General features: G+C 41.0%; 1 protein-coding gene across 7 annotated transcripts in view; it reads left to right on the top strand.

Moving 5' to 3' along the window:
- The window catches only part of KCNK2 (potassium two pore domain channel subfamily K member 2), a 230,431-nt gene that overhangs the window by 68,750 nt on the left and 134,483 nt on the right, over positions 1-27,198 (top strand). For 3 of the 7 annotated variants that reach the window (XM_021102126.1, XM_021102130.1, XM_021102132.1), the window contains exon 2: positions 5,634-5,944. In XM_021102126.1, the coding sequence (XP_020957785.1) occupies positions 5,634-5,944 (311 nt within the window). 7 annotated transcript variants of the gene reach the window in all.

The following is a 27,198-nucleotide window of genomic DNA, read 5'->3' as shown; positions in this document are numbered from 1 at the left end:
GAGAACAGAGAGAGTTTCTGCCTTAACTGAGTTATGGTCTAGTTTAAGGAAGCACAGCACAGTGTGACAAAATGGAAGCATAAATTGTCCTGGGAAGCAAATAGTGAGATAAATTACTAGGGTTCGGGAGAAACTTCTGGACAGCTGGGGATCTGGGGGATAATCCCTGTGATGTTTAGGTTGACGTGTCAACTTGGCTAGGCTATAGCACCCAGTTATTTAACCAACACTCATCAAGGTGTTGCTGCGAAGGTATTTTGTAGATGTGGTTAATATCTACCATCAAGTGACTTTGAGATTACCCTTGAGGATGTGCAGTCCGGGTCTTATGAGCAAAAAGTGAGATTTCCCAGAAAAGAAGAAATTCAAGACGGAAGCATCAACTCTTGCCTGAGTTTCCAGAGCTACCGTGGGGATGTCCGATGGACTTGCCAGCCCCCATAATCATGTGAGCCAATTCCTTAAAAAAAATTTATGCACACATACCTTTTTTGTTCTGTTTCTCTAGAGAAGCTGTTGATGCAGTGTCTCAGTCATGTAAATTTGGAGAAAGGACTGGGCAAGGTGTGTGAGGGAAGATGATAGTATACTGGGAAGCCAGGAATGAAAAAGAGAAGCCAGACCAGGAAGCACATTACATATGACCCAGAGAGTCTGAAAGGGTTTTAAGTCAGTGAGAGGATCGGATTCACATTGTAGAAAGGACATCCGATTATATTATTACTGAGAGCAGAAGTCGAGAAAAACACGCCTCCGTTCCAGCAGGAAGGAATTCCTAATAAGGAGAACATTTTTAATAGGAGGAAAAAAAGGAGAAACCTGAATCTCTTCCGGAAATAAAAAATGATAATAATTCGGCATTTAAAATCATGGCCGGCCACAGCCTTGCAAAAGGTTTACAACGTTCTTGACAATCAAGTCTTTCTGCTCTACCTTACCTCATTCATATCTATAGATTTCGCTAGGAAATTCTCCTGGTAACTGGGGAAATACTCCAGTCTGGCCGAGCAGCGGTTCTGGAAGATAAACTCTCACACAGTGGTGGAGTGGGAGGGTGCAGGTCAGCAAGGGATTCCCGCTGCAAAAGTGGGAAGGAGGAAGGCGTTTACAAACCGGCTGAAGTTCCACTACATCACGTGTGCGGTGAGCAGACTCGCTTATTTTAACAGCTGCAGTCTGTCCTCTGAGCGCGGTCTCCCCTTCTCTGCGGGTTCGGTTCCCGCACCCGGGTCGCCTTGAGTTCAGCTGCCCCCGCGCGGCGGTTTAGGAGTCTGGCGGGGTCTGGTACCTGCCGAGAGGGGCTCTTGATGCTGAGGTTTCCGAAGTCTCCCACCCCGCGGCTTTACCGACCACATTACCGACCACATTCACAACCTTCGTCCCCTGCAAAAGGGGTCTTGCCCTGAAAGCTAATCGATTTTTCTTCCATTCCCTCTGCAACCCTAAATGCTTTCACTCAGGCTCCAGGTGCCTTCCGCAGTCCTTCAATTGATCAGAGCTCGCTGCTCAGGCGGAGCACCCTTGGAGATGGGGTGGAGATTGTTAGGGGCTTGATAACCTTTCCCCATGCGCTGACTGGAAGCAGTTAACATCCTCATTAGGGCCCCTACTCCAGGGTCTCAGGGTGTCCTTCTCTGTATAAGCCTGGGCGAGGGGGGAGGGAAGAGAGGATGCCCAGGTGTTGGGGGTCTGGGGACCTGCTCCCCAAAGCTCAGTTCCCCAGCGCGCACCCGGAACTGGAAGGAGATGGGTTGGAGCCAGGTGTGCCAGATAGTGTGAGCGAGGATCTAGGGAGGGGGCAGGGTTAGCGGGAAGGGCTGAGAGGGAAAGAGGCAGCAGGTGAACCCATAGGGCTGTGCCCATAGGAGGGTGGCGGGGGCGGCTAGAGGGGGTCTTTGGAAGAGGCAGGGGAGACGCAGGCAAGGGTTGGGCTCGGAGAGGGTGGGAAGAGTTGAGCCCGGGCGGTGCGACAAAAGGGGTGGTGGTGTGGGGGGAAGGCTAGAGGGAGGGAGTTCCGAAAGGAGGGAAAGGAGCTGGCGAGGGGCGAGCCTGGAAGGGAGGGCAGCGGTGGGCGGGCGAGCTGCCGGCCGAGACCGTGCCACCTCCGCCCCCGGGGCACCGAGGGCTCAGCCGGGGAGACGCACAAAGAAATGCGAAGAGGGGCTGAGCAAGGCTCGCGCACAAAGACGCCGGGGCGCACGGCCGCTCGGGCTGCACCCACCGCCCCCGCGCCGCGCGGCGCCGGGGCCGGGCCAGCGCGGGGCCCGGGGCGGAGCGCGCGGCCGCGGCTGCGGGCCGGCGCGGGACCCGGGTCGCCCGCGCTCTCCGGGTGACCCGGGCCCGGCGGCAGGCGTGCGCGGGGGCGACGGTGCCCCAGCCCAACTTGGCCTGGGCCTCGCCCTCTGCCCGGCCCGCCGGTGTCCCCTCCTTCCCGCGATTCCGTTTCTTCTCACGCTCCCCCCACCCTCCCTCCCCGCGTCCAGCCCCGCTCTCCCCACCTTGTAAAACAAAGCCGGGGAAAATGCCTGCCCGTGCAGCTCGGAGCGCGCAGCCCGTCTCTGAATAAGAAGTGAGTACAATGGCCTGTTTGTAAAAGCTTCAAGTCCGTCTTTTTTTTTTTTTTTTTTTAAACATTTTGAATGCTGCATGCCTCATGCCTCATGCTTCCCAGCACCTCGCGGGAGAGACCCGGCTATACAGCAGGAGGTGAGACCCCTGGGTGCCCCCCCCCCACCTCCCGCCGCGCGCTTTCCGCCCTGGCGAGTCCGTGGAGGGCTGCAAATGCCCCGCTGGCAGCTAGCGGACGTTTTCCACCGTCTTTTCCTTCCAAGGGGTCACAATCTCTGATTCTGTGCTGCCTGCTTCCCCGCTGCACCTGGGGGTTTGCATCTGCCTTCAGGGTAGGTTTGGGACACTTGAGGGAGTTTCCGAAGGAGGAGGAGGAGGGTCAGCTCTTGGGGGTAGACGACAGGCAGGACGCATGGTGACCCTGGCCACACTTGTTGCCCGTTGCGGGGTGGGATAGGCAGTGGTGCTGAAAAAAGCTCTTTTCTCCTGGTGTTGAGTCGTCAGGAGTGGCCGAGAGCTAGAGACATACCTGGGTGAAGATGGGAGAGCAAGATCTAGAGGAGGCTGTGATGTGCTGGGAGCGGAGAAGGGAGGTAGTGATGGTGCCGAGAGCCTGTAGAAGGGGCGAATCTTTGATTCCTTGTTCTAAAGAGCTTCTCTTTATGATCATACATCAAAAAGACAAGACGGAAATCCAGAGGGTTCCGCATATTTGAGAGGAAAGGCTGTTGTTTTTATTTTGGTCTTTCATCAGGTTTTGCCCATTCTGTCTGCCAAATGTGCATTATATATATTTGTTCTAATTAAAAAATAAGGCAAGAGCTTAAAAGAATTAAACTCCATCAGGAAATGTGCTGGCATAACACACATACAAAATCTTAAAAAAAAAAATCTGTCCCCTTCCCCCCCAAAGCATGTAATGACAATATCTTAGTTTGGCATTGCAGTTTAGGATTGGGATTTGGGAGCATTGAGGTAAGCAGTCTTGATGTTTTCCAGTTCTATAGACTAGAAACCACTGATGTGAAAACAGAAAGATGAGAGCCCAGAGAACTGAGGAGGGAAGGCTTGGAAAGCTTCCTTCAGAGATACAGCGTGGAGCTTCTGTGTGATTTTCTGTTATTTTTATGCTGAAGATGGCTTGCTTTTAAGACCTTTATTTTTCCCTCAGATTCATTAAGCAGCTTGGAGGTGGGGTGGAGTGGCTGACAGCAGGGGACAGTGATTTTAGCTGCAATCAGCATTTCTATTAAAATGTTTTCAAAAACAAAAATTGTATTGGGGAAATAACAAATAAATAAGCAAAAATGAAAAACATTAAACACCTATCCAGTGCTAATTTGGGGGGAAGTTGTCTTTATGAATATCACATGTTAAAGGTGTCTGCTCATGTGTGGCTTTCTTTGGAGCAGGTGACTGTATCAGGAGGCCAGCGTGTACATACCTGTATATAGCAGGTTGAGCCATTGGAAATTCTGAAATGGGCTGTCCAGTCTCCACTTGGAGCCAGGGGTGCAGTTACCTCATCAGAATTGATTTCATTGCTTCAAAGTCAGAACCATTCAGTTGTGCTGATGGAGGAGACCCCCTGTTACCTGCCCTCATTAGACAACCCTTCTTATGTCTGTTGCTTCAGTTCCCATAGCTTTGTTTGCAAAGCTTCTTTCAAGTGGGCAACAGAAGATTTATTTTATCAACTCCAGCTGGGCTAGTTCTACAGTTAACTCATAGGGATGGTCAAGCTGGTAGGGTGCATAGCTATGAAAAAATTGACATCTTCAGCCCCTTCTTATTTTTAAGTAATTTCAAGTTCCTGTAGGGTATTGGGGTGCAAATTTCATATGGATTTCTTATATACTTACCTAAAAGTGCCTTTTAATTTAGGTTTTCATTTAATTAAACCTGTATTATATACACTAGAATAATTTTATTTATATCTCTAACAATTGCGAATGTTAAATTGATTATTCTGGTTGACTTAGTGATTTTTTTTAAGTCCCCTTTTTCAGCCATTCTTTTACCCCTGTTGATTCAGTGTTGCCTTTCCAATCAAATATCATATAGCAGATGGCTTATTTTCCCTTTAGCAAGTGGAACTCTAGTGCCTCTTAAATTTTCTAAAGAGAAATCCATTAATGATATTTTTGAACAGCTGAGATGAATAATAAATGGATTTGGAGTCACCTCAGAGTATATGGGAATTTATAAGAGAACACATAAATCCACTGTAATGGAGCAATTAGCTTTGTACAGAGCTTGTAGGGTCTAAGGTGTGAGATAAGGTTTTCAATATTTTTCTTGACAATGTTCACTATTAAAATGGAAAGAAATTGTCATCTCTTGGCTGCACCTACGATTGTGTCAACATGAGTAGTAGTATATTTTTTTAAGATGTCAGAGATTGAATAACAAAATATGGAGAATGCATAATCTCCAACCCACTTTGGAGGGCAGCAGAAAAGAAGTGACTGAGCTAGTGAGTGGTATATTTGCCATCATGTTTTACCAGAAACTTCCTAATATTTTAATTTGAGCAACCATGTTTAGATCACGAATTCACTTAAAATACAGTTTCTTTATTATAATGAATTTTTAAATAAAATTAGATAACGTTCTTTCCATCGATTGCTTATGATACAGAGTGTTACGTTCTTGAGAACAAGAATGATCCATTAGCCTTTTTTATGACTATTCAAATATCTAGTTTAGTACCATCAACTCTTAGAAGTTTTGTAAATGGGTTGACTAGCACGTTGGACAGATATAAATTTTAAAACTAATTGGGAAGACCTTAGGCATTCTTGATTTGTTTAAGTGTCTTGGTCTGCCTCCCATCTGAAACCCCAATAGCAGCAGGGAGCTAGGACCCAGCCCCTTTTCCTGGAACCTGTATATATGGCCCTGGACATGATCTGGTGGGAGCACTTCTGGTTTAGGCTCCAAAGCTTCCATCAGGAGAGCAAGCAGAGTTCAGTCCACCTTTGCCACCCCCTTAAAGCAGCCAAAGTAGCCCCCCCACCCCCCAACCTCTTCCAACCTAACCTTCTTTCTCTCTTGTTGTCCAGTGGCGGCACCTGACTTGCTGGATCCTAAATCTGCTGCTCAGAACTCCAAACCGAGGCTCTCGTTTTCCACGAAACCCACCGTGCTTGCCTCCCGGGTGGAGAGTGACACGACCATTAATGTTATGAAATGGAAGACGGTCTCTACGATTTTCCTGGTGGTTGTCCTCTATCTGATCATCGGAGCCACTGTGTTCAAAGCGTTGGAGCAGCCTCATGAGATTTCCCAGAGGACCACCATTGTGATCCAGAAGCAGACATTCATTTCCCAACACTCCTGTGTCAACTCAACCGAGCTGGACGAGCTCATCCAGGTAAGGGCGCCCAGGAGCTCTTATTCCGTTTCCTCTAAGGGAAAGACGAGGAAGAATAAGAGGGACAGCTCCGATCAGTGCCCTCTGATGTGCCTTTGGTGGTCCTCTTCCACGTCCTCCTGAGCAGAGACCTCTGAGCCGGTTTCTTTTTCTCTTTATTGCGCTCCTTCCCTCGTTTCTTACTTTCGTCACCCTTTCTCCTTCATTTCTCTCTCTCATGCTGTTCTTTCTCTTCTGCACTTGCGTTTCTCTGTTTCTGTCCTGCCACCACTCTGCTTTCTTTTCCTTTGCCTTGTCTCAAAACTGCCAGGGGATGCCTGCGAACCTGGGGTTACCCTGATGGAGGTCCTTCTCTTGGTTAGAGGACCGTTGCTGACTGAGAAACTTGGCTGTGGCAAAGGAGGGAAAAAGATGAGGCAGAAAGAGTGCGGTATTTTGGCAGTGGCCAGGATAAGATAGAAAAGATGTTTGTGGTGTGACCCTCTTAAAATGAGTACCCCTCACAATTAACAAACTGTAGCTCTCTTCTTTAACCTAGCCAAAGTATAACTCTGATAAATACTTTTCTTAGGTGTCTAAGGAGAAGTGATTAATCATTGCTTCTCTAAAATGCAACTAAAAGCAATTTGCCACTACACAGAAAAAATGGAGGTTTTGAATGAAAACTAAATGAGTTTTAATTTACTCTATAATAGCAGAACAGAATCTTTATGGAAAAACAGGTTTTTTTTTTTTTTCTTAAGGTTAATACTAAAATGCTTAAAAATTTTAGTTAGTTAGGCTCCTTGGAGATGGCTGTGTTTTTGTTGTAGATTTCTTTGGTTTAAAGCGATTCATTGGTCCAGCCAAGAATCTTGGCCAAGAAAAATGCCCTAGAATTTTCTTTCAAAGAGAAATCTGATTGCCGAAGACATTTTAATTGTGCACATATCATTTTCGTTTAGAGTCTACTTTTCTTACCTGTTAAGTCAAATGGGATTGAAAATCATCTGTGAGTCATCAACTGAGCAAAGTGTCAATTCGGGAAGAACTTACTGATTTTTATCCAGTTTCTTGTCTAAGACCTTTTCTTTCTTATTTCCTCCTGCCACAGATCCCCAAATGCAACTTTGGTCCTCCATAGCCCTCTCTACTCATGGAATGCGCATACAGGTTCCCATTCAAGTTTTATTGAAAGCCATCAAAGCTAGTCTTCTGCAGTCCTCATTTAGCACCTACCATATTAAGTGCATCCCACTTTAATTGGGCTTAATTTTGAAAAACCTTCTCCGTTACTTAGAGACCGACTTCTCTATTGGTAGTAGATGATGGCATCATTTTCACTATTGACAGTTAACCTACCCACTGATATTATTGGTCCAGCCGCTCCATTGCCTGTTCTTGTGTAAGGTCACTTCCATTTCACTCTCAATTTGTGTGTATCATCCTTAGAGGTACTAAGAAAATCTTTAAGGAATTCTCACTTCCCTTGGGTTTTAGAAGAAGAGCTCTAGGTTATTTTGGCAGAGGGAGCATAGAGTAGTGGAAAAAGCCTAAACTTTGGGATCAGGTTGTTTTAAGCTCCATGTGAGTATTTTAGTGCAGGTGTCATCTTGAACATGTAATCTTCCTCTCTAAGTCTTCAAGGACCTATCCAGAATGAGGAAAGACTACCTATCAAATGAGATTGCTCTGAGGAGTAAAGAGATAATCCATATAAGGTATTTAGGTGCTCAAGAAGTGTTAGGTGAGCTTTTGTTATTTTTCCCTTCCAGCTTATCTCCTTATTGGGCGAACGTATCTGATTCAGGTGAATCGCATTTTTACCTTCTCAAGTGAGGTTGTTTGTCTTGGACCAAAAAAAAAAAAAAAAAAAAAAAAAAGGCTACATTGTTTTTGGAATGAACACAAACAGAACTCAATATATGACCTAATTTTTTTCTTTCTTCTCTACACAGGCAATTCATTTTAGCTTTATTAATATTTGTTGCTGATTGAGTATTTTTGCTTCTTAAAAATTCTTAAGGAGTTTAGTGCTTATTCAGTGTTTTTAAATGCAGAGGTTGCCTATTATTTATTGTCATATCACTTACTCTTACAATTTTATCCTAAGAGAAAATTTTCTCTGGATATAATTTCTTCTGATAAAAGAAGTGTCTATAATGGCTGTCTCCAAGAATCAAGTTCAGTGTCTAAATAGGGAAGAAGGCAAATGAACCAGGAATATATTAGAATTACATTTCATTTGTATGAGTCCCACAAGTTTCCAAGTGTTTTCCCCATGTTTGTTTTTTCTTTCCGTCCTCCCTTAAAGTCTCATGAGTAGGTATGTTAGGCGGTAATAGTACAGCATTAATGATTAGGAAGGTAAGACAGAGAAAGTCTCATGTCTTACCCCAGCTAGTATTATTAGAGTGAGAGTTCAGGTCTTCAGAATCTTGGTCTGGCTTTATTCCTAAGAGTCTCCATTCTTTCAGGACTTTGGGTGCTGAGAGGGAAACATCGGGAGAAGTTAGAAGTTCAGTCCTGGTGTTGGTGCAGAAGGAATTCTGGGTTCCTGTTGTGAGGAGTGGTGAAGGAGGAGGGAGTGGGTAGTCAGACAGGAAGGCCAATGTCAGGTACAGTTAATCTAATCTGGCCTCAAGTTATTGATTACACCTATGGGTCAGTGATGGCACTCTCTTTCCCTGCTGTGTGCATCACAGGGTAGCCTTGCCTTGGGGAGATAGGGAAATGGAGCATGAAGGCACCTGAGAGCAACTTCCCCTCCTGATGTGGAGCCTCTGTATGTGCATTTCATCTAAGTGCTGTTTCTGACAAAGGCCCTCTAAGGCAAGATTGGGGTGGGGGCAGAGATATCAAGACAAAGAAATCTTTTTTGGGCTGAAATGTTTTGAAAACTTTGATTTTCAACTTCCATTACATGTAAGTTAGTGTACTGTCAGTAAAATACTACATGGAAACACTCTTAAGTTTCAAGAGTCATGAACACGACTAACAATAACCAGAATTTAATGAGCACTTACTATGTACAAGGCACTGTTTTAACCCTTTACCTATATTATCTAATTTAATTCTCTTAACCCTACTAAGTGCCTTATTATCTATACGTAGCTTCTGTGGAAACTGAGTCAGAGGGAGCTAATTTTCCAAGAGCTAATTCTCCAAAAGGTAGAGGGCACTGTTCTTCAAACCTAAACGGACAGACTCTAGAGCTTATGTTTTTGGCTCCTATATTTATTGCCGATAAAAAATTAATAAACATTACAGTTTGCCCTTAGCAACCACAAGTCTATGGAGTGGGATGGACTGGGAATCTAGGGTTAAAGATGCAAACTATTGCATTTGGAAAGGATAAGCAATGAGATCCTGCTGTATAGCACTAGGAACTATGTCTAGTCACTTGTGATGGAGCATGATGGAGGATAATGTGAGAGAAAGAATGTGTATATATATATATGTATGTGACTGGGTCACTTTGCTGTACAGTAGAAAATTGACAGAACACTGTAAACCAACTATAATAGAAAAAAAATCGTTATAAAAAACATTAAAGTTTGCTATAAAGTTTCTTATTCTACATATTTGAGTATAGTGAATATCAAGTTACAGCCCTCCATGCATGATGATTTATATCATGTAATGTATCTTTCTCCATACACATGGAGAATATATAACCTGAAATTTAAAATTCTTCTGTTTGAATGTTGTGAACCAGTAGAGGCATGGTTGTATTAGATATATGTGGTTTTAATCTAGTTATTTCCATGGTTGCTGAATCCATTCTAAGATTAAAAAATAGGGCAAAAAAAATCTATGATTTATGCATTGATAATAAAAGCATCTCATGTGAGGTCTGACTTTTATCATTTAAGCTCTACCCCCCGGCGAGATAGGTAGGGAAGCTATTCTGCTTTTTTTAAAAAATAAATTTCATTGGAGTATAGTTGACTTAGAAAGTTATATTAGTTTCAGGTGTACAGGAAAGTGAGTCAATTATACATATACATATATATCTGTTCCTTTTCAAATTCTTTCCCATATAGGTTATTACACAGTATTGAGTAGATTGCACTGTGCTATACCATAGGTCCTAGTTACTTATCTATTTTATATATAGTAGTGTGTGTATATGTCAGTCCCACCCCCCTAATTTCTTCCTCCTTCTCCACATTTCTCCTTTGGTAACCATAAGTTTGGTTTCAAAATATTCGAGTCTGTTTCTTTCTATAAGTTCTTTTGGGAGTTCCCATTGTGGCTCAGCAGTAAGGAACCCAACTAGTGTCCATGAGGATGCAGATTCAATCCATGGCCTCGCTCAGTGGGTTAAGGATCTGGCGTTGCTGTGAGCTGGGGTTTAGGTTGCAAATACAGCTTGGATGGGGGTGGCTATGGCTGTGGCTGCCACTTGCAGCTCCAATTTGACCCCTAGCCTGGGAACTTCCATGTGCCGTGGGTACAGCCCTAAAGAAGACCAAAATTAAAAGTTCTTTTGTATCGCTATTGTCAGATTCCACAGATTAGGGTTCTCATGTGATGCTTGTATTTCTCTTACTTCACTTAGTATGATAATTTCTAGATCCATCCATGTTGCTACAAATGGCATTATTTCATACTTTTTTATGGCTGAGTGATATTCCATTGTGTATATGTACCACATCTTCTTTATCCTTTTCTCTGTTGATGGACATTTAGGTTGCTTCTATGTCTTGGCTATTGTAAACAGTCCTGCAGTATACATTGGAGTGCATGTATCTTTTCAAATTATGGTTTTCTCTGAGTATATGCTTAGGAGTGGGGTTGCTAGATCATATGGTAGTTCTGTTTTTAGTTTTCTAAAGGAAACTCCATACACTTTTCCTTAGTGGTTGCCCCAGTTTACATTCCCAGCCAAGGTGTAGGAAGGTCTCCTTTTCTCCACATCCTCTCCAGCATTTATTGTTTGAAGATTTTATTTATTTATTTTATTTTTTTGCTTTTTAGGGCCGCACCTGTGGCATGTGGAGGTTCTCAGGCTAGGCGGTCAAATCAGAGCTATAGCTGCCCTCCTACACCACAGCTTATGGAAACGCCAGATCCTTAACCCACTGAGCAAGACCAGGGATCCAACCAGAAACCTCATGGTTCCTAGTCAGATTCATTTCTGCTGCACCACAACAGGAACTCCTAAAGATTTTTTGATGATGGCCATTCTGACTGGTGCGAGGCGATACCTCATTGTAGTTTTGATTTGCATTTCTCTAATAATCAGCGATGTTTAACGTCTTTTCATGTGCCTACTGGCCATCTGTATGTCTTTGGAGAAATGTCTAGATCTTCTGCCAATTTCTTGATTGGGTTGTTTGTTTTTTTGATATTGAACTGCATGAGTTGTTGGTATATTTTGGAGATTAATTCCTTGTCAGTTGCTTCATTTGCAAATATTTTCTCCCATTCTGTGGGTTGTCTTTTCATTTTGTTTATGGTGTCCTTTGCTGTGCAAAAGATTTTAAGTTTAACTAAGTCCCATTTGTTTATTTTTGTTTTTATTTTCTTTACTCTAGGAGGTGGCTCAAGAAAGACATTGCTGAGATTTATGTCAGAGTGTTATGCTTATGTTTTCCTCGAAGAGTTTTTTAGTAACTAGTATTGTATTTAGGTCTTTAATCTATTTTGAGTTTATTTTTGTGCATGGTATTAGATAATTTGCTAATTTCATTCTTTTACATGTGGCTGTCCAGTTTTCCCAGCTCCATTTATTGAAGAGTGTGTCTTCAATGTATATTCTTGCCTCTTTTGTCTTACACTAATTGGTCATAGGTACATAGGTACATATTTCTGGGTTTTCTATGCTATTCCACTGATCTGTATTTCTGTTTTTTGAATGAAGAAACTGATACATGTGGCAAGGTCATGTGGCAACCTCTGGTCTAGATCTGTGGAGTCTTCCTGCTGAGGGACTTACATTCTCTGAACTCTTCCCTCTTTTCAGTTTTCTTATATTGCTTCATTCAGTGGCATTTATTGAGCACTTTCAATGTATTGACCTTTATGCTGGTTATTGAGCCAAGTAAAAAGGTGGGAAAAACATGGCTTCTCTTAAGTCACTCCCTGCTTTAGAGTCCAGTAAAGGAAACTGCTATACACTAAGATATAATAGAAGTACTTACAGGTTGGAGCAGGACTACTGAAGAAGAAATTAACAATCTAATGAGAGTTGGGAAGCCACAGAAGAAGAGGTGAAAGGGAAACTGGATTTGAAGTGTGGAATCAGAGCTCTCTGGTGGAAGAGTGGGGATCAGCAGATGTTCTAGGCAGAGAGCACGGTGTAACTGAATTAGCTGGTGGAAGGGCAGGGGTGCTAGCGAGTCTTACGGAGTGGAGGAAGGTCTGTGGTTCCACACGATGGAGGTGGGCTTTATCCTAGGCCTGTCTCCTCCCCCTGGAGTAGATGTGCCATTGAGGGTGGTTGGCTGTGTACTAGGAGATGTCTTCTTAGAATGTCCATGAACTAGACTTTAGAAACAAAAAACATTGTTTTATATTAATTCTATAATCATTCATTCCTTCAAAAATATATATTGATTTCCTGCTATGTGCATTGTTCCAGGCACTGAAATACAGTGGAGAATAAGGAGGTGAAAATTCTGTCCTTGGGGAGCTTATGTTCTACTGGAGAAGATAGTATGTTAGCTAGTTTAAGTCTCCAGAGAAAAGGTAAAATAGTGAAGGGGGCAGGAAATGTTGGATGGTTTGGGGACTTAATTTTAGATGAGGTCCCTGAAGAAGCTTTAGTGATAAGGTGACTTCTAAGTAAAGAGAGTGAGGGAACTAGCCCAGGGGCTGTCTGGGGAATAACACTCAGGCGGAGGGCTTGGCATAGCTGGAAGAGCATTCCTGGCATGTAGAGGAACCACAGGTAGGGAGTGGTAGAGGATGATGTCAGACAGGTAATGAGGGCCAAGTCCTGCAGGGCCTTGCACATTTTTTTATTTTATTTTATTATTTTATTTTATTTTATTTTTATTTTTATTTTTATTTCGCTTTTAAAGGCTGCATCTGTGGCATATGGAGCTTCCCAGGCTAGGGGGTCTAATTGGAGCTATAGCTTCTGGCCTACACCGCCGTCACAGCAACACCAGATCTGAGCCGTGTCTGTGACCTACACCACAGCTCATGGCGACGCTGGATCCTTAACCCACTGAGCGAGGCCATGGATCGAACCCACAATCTCATGGTTCCTGGTTGGATTCTTTTCTGCTGCGCCACAACGGGAACTCCCCCTTGTATGTTATAATCAGGAGTTTGGCTTTTAGGAACAGGCGAGTGTCCTCTTCTGGCTTTGTTTCACTGGGACCACTCTGGCTGCTGAGCTGAGAATAGACTGCAGGTGGCCGTGGTCAGAAACAGAGGGAGCGGTGGTAAGGCGGCAGTAATAATCCTGGTGAGCATTTTGGGGAGCTTGGATTAAGTTGCTAGCAGTGACGTTTGTACGATATGGTCAGATTCTGGATCTATTTTGGAAGGAGAGCCAGTGAGACGTCCTGATGGACAAGATGGGCCGGGGACAAAGGTGAAGCATCAAACCCAACATCTTTGTCCAAAGGAAATAAAGGATCCACTTCTCAGTTTTCTGGGATGGGGAAGAGTGCAGGAAGAGCTAGTGTGGGGGATGATGTTGGGAGCTTTGTTTGGGGCATTGCAGGCTTCAGTTATTGAAGAAGAGTCATAGGACCCCAGGTAACAGTGCTTACCAATCTATAGTATAAGGTGGGGAAATGGTGCAGTATAATAATAGCACTTAAATAAGGATCTGCCCCCAGGCGAGGTTTGCATTGCAGCACAGGGGCTAGAGAGGCCAGGAGCCAGCTGCCCTTGTTCTTCCTCTGTAAGGCCTTGCCAGGCCATACTTCTCTTCTGGATCAAGAACCACCAGTGTGTGCATAGAACCCTGTGGGACCAGGGAGCCCAAAAAGGGGTCTGAGCTGGAGTTTCTGATCTCCTGCTGGTCACATAGGCATTTTCTCGACCATAACCAGCCTCAGTGGTAGAGCCTTCGGGAGTCTCTCTAAGAGCAGGTGCAAATCATCCAGCACGCTGTTATCAATAAATAATGCCAACAAGCTGGTGCTAAGCCCCCTGAAGCTCCTCAGGCCATGGTTTTAAAACAACTCATGGTCAGCATGTCTCATGGATGGCTTTACCAGGGGACAGTGTTGCCCAGTCACTTGAGTACAACAGCCCAGGCCAATTCCAGGCCAGCACAGCCAAGTTGGATGTGAGATGCCTATGTGGACATCCCAGGGGAGATGTTGAGTAGGATGCTGTGAGTTTGGCCTTTGGGGGAGGGGTCATGCTAAAGATAGACATTTGGAAGACATCATTGTACAGAGAGCATTTAAAATCAAAACGTTGGATGAAGTCAGCTGGAAAATGAGTGCAGGTGGAGATGAGCAGAGATTCTAAAATGATCCTAGGAGCACTTTAACATGCTCAGGAATAGATCCCAAACCTACATGAATGATTGACCTGCAACCTGAGATTTCAAAGAAGTTTCTTCCATTTTAGGGAACCGTATGAACCTATGCCCCCAGACCTCTTAAGCTTTCAGTTTTCGTTCCCTTTGGGGACTGTTGAAAAGAAAGATTTTAAAAAGTATGTCTCCAAGCAGGAGAGCCAATGAGGGTGTTCAAATAGGGGAGCCCGATTATGGCTTGGATTACTGCTCTCTTAATGGCAAATGGGATGGTTCGGCATATGAAGGGTGTGCTTAGCTGATCGTATGTGGTAGTGAATGATGCTACATGGTTATACGTGTAATCCTCTGGTGGCCATGGTTTTAGTTTCTATAAGCACCCAGGTCTATTCAATATTTGGCTTAGTTTTGGGAAGGATGTGTTCACCTTTGATCCTTTTATTTATGGACACGATGTCATGTTGTTCAGAAAGCATCTAAAAGGGCTGTCTTATCAGTGATTTTACTCTTCTTGCTCAACCTTTTGGAGCTAAATTGAGACTTTAGGAACACCATTCTAACAGAAGAAATGGCCTGAAATTGTTTAAACATCCCATAAATACTTTACATGCTTTGGGTTAATCTCTAGGAAAAGGTCTTTTAGGCAGCACAATGTATAACATTCCGGTAGCTCGAATTATTTTTCCATATTATCCAGGAGCCACTTAAAGGACTGGCCTCTGAAGATGAGGATGATTCAGGGATGCTGTTTTCAGAGCATCCAGAGGAAACTCACTCTCGAGGGTGACGTAGACTTCTTAAAGAGAACTGGCTCAGCATCCAGTTCTCGTAGGACTCTCCCGTGTACTGCTTTCTTAGGGGATTAACTTTTATTTGCCTCCTGTCCTTGCCTGTATTTTCATGCTATCTTGACTTTAATAAGAGTAATGAATAATTAATTAATAATAATTAATAAATACGTAATTAATGAGTAAAAGAATTAAAAGATGCTTTTTTATATATAAGTACATCAAGTAACGATTGACATGTTTTATTCACTGTTTTCTGCTTATACTTAGCTTTTTATTATCAACATAAAAGTAGTTTGTCAGAAAATGATTTTATCTACTAAGGATATATGAAGATTAACGAGTTAATATTAGTACACACAATTAGTAGAATGCTATGTAAGTGTTATATACCAATAAAATATCACCCAAACTGATGTGATTAAGAGGATATGTTATTTTAAAATACTGGCTAAGCCAATATTTGGTAGCTGGAATGGCTACTTGAGAATGAGAGAGGGTATTCTGCAGATACATTCACTACATTGAAAAATCGTTTTGGCTGACAGTTTATTTGGTCTGAACTAAAAATATGACGTAAATATAAACTTAGTCAAATAGTATTAGAATGAAGTTTAACTAGTATAGACCTGCCCATAGCAGTTATGATGATGGCCCTGAAATTCTTAGAGTTAGTTGCATATACCATGTTTGCATTGTATCATATGTTTATACACCTTTTTTTTGCACTTTAAGGTACACTATGGTATTAATTCACACATCACCTGATGTGTATGTTTTAATTCCCATTTGTAAAATGAGGAAACTGAGGCACAGCTTAAGTGCCTTGCAGTTCAGGAAGAAACAGAAATAGTACGTTGATGCGATTCTTCCTTGTGACTCCATCTCCAGATCTGTTCTCTTAGATATTTACACAGGAATGTGTGTACCACAGTGGCTGGTAATGGTAGCTACCCAGGAAGTCTTTAGTCCAAAGCTGTGTCTCTTTAAAGGTAGTTTTATATATAGTCTCATTTGTTTGGTCAGGAAACAGACACTATTCTTCACCATCCTCCTTTTGTAGATAAGGAAACTGAGGCACAGAATGTTTAACCCCAGGTCGCTCAGCCCTATTTTTTTTTTTTTTTTTTTTTTTGGCTGGAGATGCTGAATGTGGCACAGCGAGCATGAGAATTGCAGAGCTGTCATTCATGTGACTCTGAAGCTTGTTTCCACTGTACCTAAAGGCTTCTTTCGAAGCACCATTTTCTTGTGTTTTCTCACCCTGGGCTCTCCCTTTTTGTCACCTTATAAACTAAATCAGATTTCTGACTTGCGTGCCTAGGACACACTGTCTTCATCTTAAGTTGCTGGTACATCCGTGTGCTCCATGCTGTACTAGCAAAAATGAGCAGCTGAAGATGCCGCAGGTCTGTAAATGCGTAGGCAAAATATATCCCCATGGAAAATGAGAGTGCAATTATAAGGCCACACATGAGCAACTAAATATTACACTGAAACATGTGTGGTTGGGTGCTAATCATGCTGAAGCATGCGCGGGTGAGGTAACTCAGGGAAGATGATTTAGAGCTGGAAGAGTTGCCTGGAAGGAAGACCTGGACGGGGTGCAGAGAGGAGAGGCAGAGGGAAATAGTTGCTGGAGTGCACCAAGTTAACATGCTACCTGTAGGATCACAGCACTCCTACCCCTTTCTTGGTTTCTAACAGTAAGGGTATTAATGTTAGAAACTAAGATGATACAAAATCCAGATGATACAAGAAGGTATCAAAAAGAAAGTGACATCTGCAATCCTCCCTCCTAGAGTTGGCCAAGACCTCTCTTGAGGCATATACACCAGTGGACCAGACTGAGGAGTGTGTGTTTGTGAATACTGGAAAATACACACGTGTCCGCCCAGTCTTGTACACACATGGGATCATGAATGCATGCCATTTTGCCATCTCCATTTTCTGCTCACTGTTGTGTTGTGTAGGGGATGATTCTGGAATATTCCAGGTCTTTGCGTTAGATATTGTTTGAAGGGTTTTGACATAGAGGACCTGACACAGAGGGCTACCACTCCCCAGGCCTCTGGGCCAGGGGGTAGGGTGCCTCACACGGACAGTTTCTGGTAGAGCAGGTCTAAGGATCTTTACAATGTGGGCCGTTTTGAATTCACATGTGTTTTATAGGCGACGCAGACAGAAACCAGTGTAGCACATTTTTAAGAAAGTGGAGCACAAATCCAGTGAGGGCCTTCAAACAGAAAGCCTCTCTGTCAGATTTATGATGTTTTCAAGATATAAATCCTTGATTTCACCGTGTTCAGGGCTGCCTAAAGTGGAGCATATGAGAGTCATTCTAGGACAGGCTCTTTCCTTGTCTTAACGCTTCTTCAAAGTTTCATCAACAAAGCTAGGGCTTTGCTTTATGTTCTTTTGAAGGTGTAGCCTGGCTCTTTAGAGGAATTAAGACAGAATAAAGTGAATTTTAATGTATGTAAATTTTCAAAGCAAAAATATTTAAACCATGAACCAAACAGCAAGAGCTAAAAAAGACAGGATAGAAAACTCAGTGTCTGAGTAGCCTTTTTCTTGGAGCCCTGCTTCCATCTGAAAAGCAAGCAGAGTATTAATGGCTCGTTGGAGAGGGAAGGGGCTTTCACCTGAGAGTGTGTTTATAAAGACTACACCTGTAGTTACTAAGAATAGTTCTGAGCCTGTGAATAATTGTGAAATTTAATCCATTGCATATTTATGGATGGACTAAAAATAGGATCATAGTAAGAGAAAGGCTTTGGAGAGGCATCTGGGGAGGATTCTAGACAGGGTTGGTTGTGAAGTGAAGATGCCTAGATTGAGTGCTGTGGTTTTCTTAGGTTATGACATGACAGAGTGGTCCTCTGTCTCTCGCCCTTCCCCTCCTCTCTCCTCTCCCTTTTCCTTCTCTTCCTTCCTTTTGTTTTTCTTTTTCGAATTTTTAAACAGCTGTTTTGTTATGGGCCACCTCTCCTTCTTTGTGGTGATGTTTTAACAAGAAAAGCATTTTGGAGGCAGCATCTAAAATGACATGATTTTCCTGCCCTTTGCTACCTGTTTTCAGTCTGTATCCTATAGCTTCAGTTACAGACTTAAGGCCAAGCCTGCATGTGGTTGTTTTTATTTCTGACAATTTCCCCAAATCAGTGCCTCTGATATTTGGTTGGATTCGTGAAGATGACTGTGTAAGTCTTGGAGGTGGAGTTTAGAATCAGAGGTCAGGTGAAACAGAGTTAAATTCCCTTAGGATCCTTTGGTTCAGTTGGCTCATTCTCTTAATTAGTAACGTATAGAGGAAATTGAAGTCTTGACTGAGGAGTTCATGGCTGGAGTATTGAAGCATATAGAAGAGCAGACCCTGTGGCATTATGAAAAAGGAGAACGGCGTTTTCACTCCAGGAAGTAAATGATGGCACCTTTCAGCCTTTCAGCTGGGGTCCTCTGCTCTAAACTCATAGGTATGGCCCCATCCACTCCTGTTTTGTTATTAAGTAGTCACGTGAGTTAGGTAATACCCTTTGTAGTGAGGGGATGTGATGATGTCTTCAATCTTTTTCAGCTGTTTCCCTTCCCTCTATCTTTGTGAACATTTGAATATCTTGGCTGAATCAGGAATAGTAGTTCATCTAGCTTAGTATGTCTTACTCTTAACCATGGTACCAAGGAATGTTCTAAAACAGTGCCATAGTTTCCCTGTATAAAACCAGCTTGAAAAGGGACAACGTACCCTGTTCATGACATTATGAATAGCATTGAGAACTTTGTCTAGATACTCATGTTGCAACAGAAGAAAGGGTGGGGGAAAAATGTAATTGTAATGTATACATGTAAGGATAACCTGACCCCCTTGCTGTACAGTGGGAAAATAAAAAAAAAAATTATAAAAAAAAGAAATACTAATAAACATTCATTTATTTCAAAAAAAAATCTGTCATGCATCTCATATTCATAAGCTTAATTTATCTCCACTGTTTGAGTTTAACCACATTTCAGCCTGTACCTTCTCTTGAGATAAGTGTCTTTACATTGTGTTCAATAAAGTTTTTTTCTTTTCGTTTGCTCTTTTACAAAATTAAACTTTGTAACTCTTAAGCCATTGGTTTGGTGACTTTTGCAAACAAAGTCCTGGAATTCCCTTCTAAAGATAGGGATGCTGTCTTTTTCTCCTTATCCCCTACCACATCTAGAATTCATTTTCACTCAATGCTGTATGCTTTTGTAATCCATGAAAATATGTGTCTTGAGCTTTTGCCTTTCTGGTAGGCTTGTCTTTTAAATTTTTTTTTTTTTATCACTTATGGCATCTCCTTGATTATTTTACTTCTCCTTGTTTGAACTGCTTTCTGCTCTGTTAACATTTTGATGAGTGTCAATTACAGCTGCAGGCAGTATTCCAGAAGAGGAGGAATCGTATTACAGCATGAGTGACTTTTAAATGTTTTTCTTTTCTTTCTTTTTCTTCTGTATTATTTCTGTTACCTCCGCGGCAATGCCTTCTGTTCTGTGTGTTGACGTGGTTGAATGATGTCCTCAGGCAGAGAATTGCAGTGACTCTTCAGGATCTTCTGGGTTACTGAAAACTATTTGAACAGGTAGCCTAGGTGATGTTCTCCCAGATCCGTTGGTTTTCACTTGACACAGGTGAGCCTCAGTTTCCATTTGTGTGCCTCTTTACCCAGAGTTGTGAGATATTTTTTAAAATTTAATCAAATATCAGGCAGGCACAGTCTTAAAAATTATGGTAGTATTTCCACACTTTGATATTTCCTTTTTTAGTGTAAAATTAAAACATTGCAGAAGAGATACCTAGATTTACATTTATTCCTCCAAATATATATTTATGATATCTATATTTTTAAACTTCTTTTAAACTTTTAAACTTTCTTTTAGACCTGTAACCAAACATATCCATTTTTACAAAGAACATTTTTTCTCAGTCTTTAGTGAATAATCTTCTTTTTATGACTACCTGTATTTTGCTAATTAATTTTTCTCTATGTCCTATGTCCTCCCTTAAAATAGCTGTTTGATTTGGTGAAACATGTTTTCTTTGTGCAGAACTCCTTTGTTTTTCCCCTGTGATTAGTTAAGTTGCATATGTGTTCAGAAATATTCTTCCTGTGCTTTCACTCTGTTTTGCTATTATTTTTTTTTCCAGAAAACTTCAGTTTATTTTTAATTCATTGTTCTGTGTGAGAGAGGCTCCCGTTAGTCTATAAACCGAGTCCCCAGTCTATAGTAAGTCTAGGTGAAAGTGCCAGTATTTGCAGACGGCGCAGACGGCCAAGTTTGAAAGTATGTATTCTTTTTAGGAGCACCTAAGGAATCCAACTTTCCCAGATGCTTGCAGAAGTAAAATGTGTTCTCTGGTGATGTTGCAATGAAAGGACCTTGGGAGATAAGGAGAGCAGTGGATGTCAGGACCGGGAGGGGAGGGGAGTGTCCGAAGACGTCATCACATGACCACGTGGGTTGCAGTGATGCATGTTTCAGGACAAAGAATCTGTAATTCTTAAATGTTCCATTTTTAGGATCCCAACATAATTTCTTGGCTGCTGTAGAGTTCCTTTTCTGCAGTGATGCATCTGTTTCTCTTTTGCTAAAACTCACTTAGAGGAACACTGGGAGTCGTTAGAAACTCACAATTGATAAAACGGGGCATGTTCTTTTCGGGCACATGAAAAGATTCTCCTTTCCTATGACTCTTATACTACAGAGGGTGATTTAAACACTTTTAAGTGACAGATACAATAAAAGGAACTCCTCTTTCCCGGGATGTCCAGCACAAGGGTGATGCTGATGGTACCAGGAAAGCAGATTCTGAGAGTTACGAGTGAAGGAACACTGGTGTGTGTCCATTTTAGACGTCTTGGTGTTAACCTCAAGAGCAAAAGTTTACCTCACTTCTCCTTCATATCTGAAGAGGAATTTTTAGGGAGATTTTGGGTTAACCCAAGAGTCACCACACCGTGGGTCTGTGGTACTGTGTGTGTTTTCCAAGAGGGTGACCGTGCAGTCTGGATTCACTAACAGATTTCTAAATCAGGCAAGCCCAAATGGACTAGAAGGGAGAGGCGTAGTTATTCAATGAGTTCAGAGTTGTTATATTTTATTTTGCAGAGGTTATAAAGAGAAGATCTTATCTTCCCTAAACTAGGCATAGAGATGCATACACATTATATTCTTTAACGTGCAGCATATTTTCATATAGCAGCATTTCAGAAGATCAGAACCCAGTGGTTTCTTGAGCAAGGAAGAAGTTAGTGAGTATGGCAGAAGTTTTCTTAGCTTTGACTTTAAAGCTTGCTCTGGTGACAGTGCTGTTTTCCGGTAAAATAGAATTTACAATGTTAATTACGTATTAGTCCACAAAGGAATTTAAAGGTTGCTGGGTATGATTCTGAAGTTCTTGCTGCACAAGGGAAGGGTTGGTGAGGGTTTCTCTGAACACCTGTTTTACTCTTGCTTCTCAGAAGGTGAGGCAGGCTGCTGCTGTTTTCCATTTGTCCCAGTTTGTGCAGAAATCATCACGTGCATAACAGAAATAGAGATACTTATTTCCAGTTTTTATGAAGTAAAATTTTATAAGACAAAACGCCATTTTGATAAGTCAGAGTGACTTATCAGTCATACAAGAAAAAAATAATTGATTTGCAGCATAGTTTTTTGTTGTTGTTGTAGGGTTTTTTTGTGCTTTTTAGGACCGCACCCCAGCAGCATATGGAAGTTCTCAGGCTAGGGGTCGAAATCACAGCTACAGCTGCCAGCCTATACCACAGCAACAGGGGATCCAAGCTGCGTCTGCGACCCACACCACAGCTCACGGCAATGCCGGATCCTTAACCCCCTGAGCAAGGCGAGGAATCGAACCTGCATCCTTGTGGATACTAGTGAGATTCGTTTCCACTGTGCCACAATGGAAACTCCCTGCAACATAGTTTTGTGAATATGAATTTTTTGGAAATTTGTATGTACCCTGAACATCCTGAGTTCTCTTTTGTAATCCTTACTCAGAAACTTTTGCATTCATCTATCATGTTCAGATAGCATAACAGCTTTTATAGAGACTTATATGTGTGGGGTGAAATAAAGGTCTCATCTAAAGAAAGAAGTAGTTAAAATGCATATTCCTTTGTTTATTCATTCTGCATGTAATGTTTCTTATTTTTTCAATTAAAAAATTTTTTTGGCTGAGTCCACAGCATGCAGAAATTCTGGGGTCAGGAATGGAACCTGTGCCACAGCTGTGACCTGAGCCACTGAAGTGACAATGCTGGATCCTTAACCCACTGTTCCACCAGGGAACTCCTGTAATACTTTTAAAAGGGTTTGTTTTAAGCAAGGGGCATTATCAACATAAAACCATACCTGCTCTCATGAAGCTGCTAGGCTAGTGGGGAGTGACTAAAAATAAACAAAGAAGCACCTGAACAAGGTAATTTCAGGAAGTGCAAGTGTTCTGAAGGCTAAATAATGACCCAGTGAGGTGGAATGATGGCAGCGAGGCTTCTCTAGAAGGGCTATGTTCAAACACGTTTTCTCAGAGATGGTGACATTGGGATGAGATTTGAATGAGAGAGAGTCTTTCAAGTAAAGATCTTGGGAGGAAGCATTCCAAGAAGAGAAGGCCATAGGTGCAAAGGTGAGAGCATTCTTGGTGTGTCCTAGGACCTATGCCAATACCAGTGTGGTCGGGCCATCATTTGTGATGTGAGAGAAGCAAGCCAAAGCCTTATTGGCCTTGATAAGTGGTCTAGGTTTTGTGGGCAATGGATCACAAACTTATGGCAAATAGAAAATTTACAAAATGACATAATTATATCATAATTGTGCTGGGTCCCCAATATGGCGACTTGTTAGGGGCATGAGATCAATTCAAGTAAGAAAGATTTGTTGAAGAAATTTTAAGGAATGTTGATTTTGTGAAGGATTTTAAAGAGGAACAAAGGGGTCAGACAGGGTTTGGGTTAGTAGGAGAGAAGGGGAGGACGTGATCAGGGGTGCTGATCCTGCGAGGTCTGTGCATTTACGGAAGGGGCAGAGGTCTGAGGGTTCTGAAGCTGATACTAGATGTTCACTTTAAAGTGTCTCAGATTGACTGAGAAGAAGATAATAGTAATGACCAGAGGTAATTGCTAGATGATTTGCATGGGCTCTGGGTAGCAGAAGCCTATTATCATACTTTTATTTTCTCAAAATACATTCTACTATCTGTTCTCGGACTTTACTGCCTTTAAAAATTATTTTGTATTTGAAACCTTCTATAGTATTGATATTTCTAAGCAGTTGCAGCTTACATGCTCCCTAAATAATTGTGTAATTACTTTTTCCTTGATAAATATCGATTTCCTTTTCTCTCTCTCTCTCTCTGGTAAACAAGTTCCAAAGCTTTACACAAGTCTTCATTTTTGGAAGATTTTTAATCAGCTGATGACATTTGGCTCTTGATTCGAGCAGGCCTGAAACATCTATTTCATGAGGCTAGTTTTAAATACTTTGGTTTAATTAACATTGTAAATAATGTTATTTTATAATAATGATATCATTCTTGAGGCGTAGTTTTCTTGGACAGCTATACTATTATGAAAAATAATGCAAAAAGTATTTTTTGATTGGACCAGACTTCCTGCTTTCGTCTCCATTACTCAGTATCTCACATCCTTATTATTTCTTGATCCATTGAGAACTTGTGTGTATGTTTGTTAACTGCTGAGCTGCGACAGGAACTCCATGTATATGTTTGTGTGTTTGTGTCTGTGTTTTATCTCCTGTAATTCTTTCCTTATGCAGCATTAGATTGCTTCAGAGAACCTTCTTGGTAGGGACTTAATGAGATTCCTTTCTTGAGGGAAAAGAAAAAAGTAAGTTAATCTCATGTATAAACCTAACTGGGATATGTGTCTGAGTCTCAAAGAAAATGCAAAAAGCAAACAAAAGCGGTAACTATATAAAGTCAGAGGATTTCTGAAAAGTGTCAGTAGAATTTTATCACAGTGTATTTTAAATTAATTACATACAACATTGAATTTGGAACTTGGACTCTACATTGCCTAGTCAAACTCTGTCACTTAAGAGCTAAGAAAACAAATAATTCAATAATTGTCCTAAGAACCTGCTACCAGTTGGTGACAGAACAGTACTGGATGCATGAGTTCTAGCTCCTAAACTTCTCCCTCCACCTCCCAGTTTCTCCTTTTCCTTTTTCTTTCTCTTATAAATATCAGAATCTTGGAACTCCCATTGTGGCCTAGTGGTAACGAATCCCGCTAGTATCCATGAGGTTGTGGGTTCGATCCCTGGCCCCACTCAGTGAGTTAAAGATCCAGTGTTTCTGTGAGCTGCAGTGTAGGTCGCAGACCTGGCTCAGATCTGGTGTTACTGTGGCTGAAGCGTAAGCCAGCAGCTGTAGCTCTGATTAGACCCCTAGCCTGGACACTTCCATATGCCTTGGGTGCGGCCTGAAAAAAAAAGAAAGAAGAAAAAAGTATGTTAACATCTTTGACTCAGAACTACTGTTCTAGCGTTTTTTATTTTGTTGAAGTAAATAACCAGATATTTTATTCTTTGCTCTCCAGAGCTGTAGTCTGTATATAGTCTGTGTACTCATGTAGATATGATTCATTATTTTGCATCTATCCATTGCTTGCTGCCTCTTATGCTAAATGAAGGAATGAATGAGTGAATGAATGAAAACAACCTCAGAATTTTAGGATTGGGGGAATCCTCCTGAATCTTGACAAAAAATTAAAGTGGACAGTGTCCTTTTGAAGGTTCTAGCCAACAAAATTGCCAGGTAAAGTTATAAAAGGATTTTTTAAAAGGATTAATCCTTTTAATTAAAGGATGATACTTGAAAATGAACCAGGAAAGAAAAGCAAGACAACTTAAGATATTTAAAAAAATTTTATCTGATAAATGAATGAAAATTCAATGAATGTTTACATGTTAAGTGAATATTTGTTGAATGCTTATTATGTATCTGGAACCGTATGAGACTATGTTTTTTTTTTTTCTCTCAAATTTGTATTTTATAATACATATTGTTTTATGTCTTGATAATCTCATGTAGCAATATATTATGAATGTATACATGTATCTTTAAATATAGGTTCATGGAATCCTTTTTAATGGCTCTATAGTATGCCATTTTGTGAATATATTGAAATCTTTCAAAACTACTCTCCTATGTCAGGAACTTAATCTTTTATCATTTTTTATTTTGATAAAAAATACATAGCATGAGATCTACCCTATCACCGAACATCTGTGTGAAGTACAGTATTGTTAACTATAAACTCAATGGTTTACAGCAGACCTCTTGAACTTTTTCATGTTGTATAACCTAGGCTCTGTATCCACTGAAAAGCAACTGTAGTTTCCCCCTCCTCCAAACCCTGGCAACCACCATTCTACTTTCTGCTTCTGTGAGTTTGACCGCTTTCAATACCGTGTATAACTGCAATCATGAAGTATTTGTTTTTCTGTGACTGGTTTATTTCACTTACTGTAATTCCCTCAAGATTCATCCAAATTGTAGCATGTTGCAAAGATGAGCTTCTTTTTTTAAGGCTGAATAATATTCCCTTATATGTATAGATACATTTTACATGTCCATTCAGCCACTGATTAACATTTAGAATGTTTTTGCTTCTTAACTATTGTTAACTGTACTATAATGATCATAGGAATGCAGATATTCTTTTGGTTAAATATTTAGAAATAAGGTAGCTGGATCATAAGCTAGTTCATTTTTCATTTTTGAGGACCATCCATACTGGTCACCTTAGAGGCTGTTTTATATTCCCACTAAAAGTACTCAAGGGTTCCAATTTTTCTATATCATTGGCAACACTTGTCACTTTTTGTTCATTTTGTTTTTATAATGGCTATCCTAATAGATGTGAGGTGATACCTCATTCTGGTTTTGATTTTCATTTCCATGCTGATTAGTGATGGTAAGCATTTTTTTCATATACCTCTTGGCCATTTGTATTATATCCTTTGGATAAATTCAAGTCCTTTCCTCATTTAAAATTTTTAAATTTTCTTTCTGCTGTTGAGTTGTAGGAGTTCTTTATGTATTTTTAATATTAAGCCCTTATAAATATTTTCTCTCATTTAGTAGGTTGCCTTTCTACTCTGTTGATTGTTTCCTTTTCTGTGCAAAAGTGTCCTGATTTGATGAAGTCTCATTTGTCTATTTTTGTTTTGTTGCCAATGCTTTTGACAACATTTCCAAGACATCATTGTCAAGACCAATTTTATGAAGCTTGTCTCCTGTGTTTTCTTCTAAAAGTTTTATAGTTTCCGGTGTTATATTTAAATCTTTAATCCATTTCAGGTTGATTTTTGTGCATGATGTAAGATAAGGGCTCACTTTTATTCCTCTGCATGTGAATATCTGGTTTTTCCATCACCATTTGTTGAAGAGACTATATTTTCCCTATTGTGTTCTTGACACTCTTGTTGGAGATCATTGGATTGTGTATGCATAGGTTTATTTCTGGGATCTTTGTTCCATTGTCTTTATATACTCTTTTGATTAATGTAGCTTTGAAATTAGGCAGTGTAGGCCCCAGCTTTGCTCTTTCTTAAGATTGTTGGCTCTATAGGGTCCTTTTAGTTCCATGTGCATTTAGAATTGTTTTTTTTTTTATTTCTGCAAAAAAACAAAACAAAACAAAAAGAACAAAAACACATTCACAGTTTGATAGGGATTTTTTTTTATTTCTGCAAAAAAACAAAACAAAACAAAAAACAAAAACACTATCATAGTTTGATAGTTTCAAATGTCCATACTACACATTTTGGGTAGTATGGACATTTGAACATATTAAGTCTTCCAATCCAGGAATATAGGGATGTCTTTCCATTTATTTCTGTTTTCTTTAATTCTACTCAGCATGTTTTGTAATTTCTATTACACAAGTCATTTGCCTTCTTGGTTAAGTTTTGCCTAAGTATTTCTTTTGATGCTATTATAAACGAGAATGATTTTTTAATATTTTGATTGT

Source organism: Sus scrofa, chromosome 9, assembly GCF_000003025.6.
Source record: "Sus scrofa isolate TJ Tabasco breed Duroc chromosome 9, Sscrofa11.1, whole genome shotgun sequence".
NCBI classification, from domain to species: Eukaryota; Metazoa; Chordata; class Mammalia; order Artiodactyla; family Suidae; genus Sus; species Sus scrofa.
This window is presented reverse-complemented; position numbering and strand designations above follow the sequence as displayed.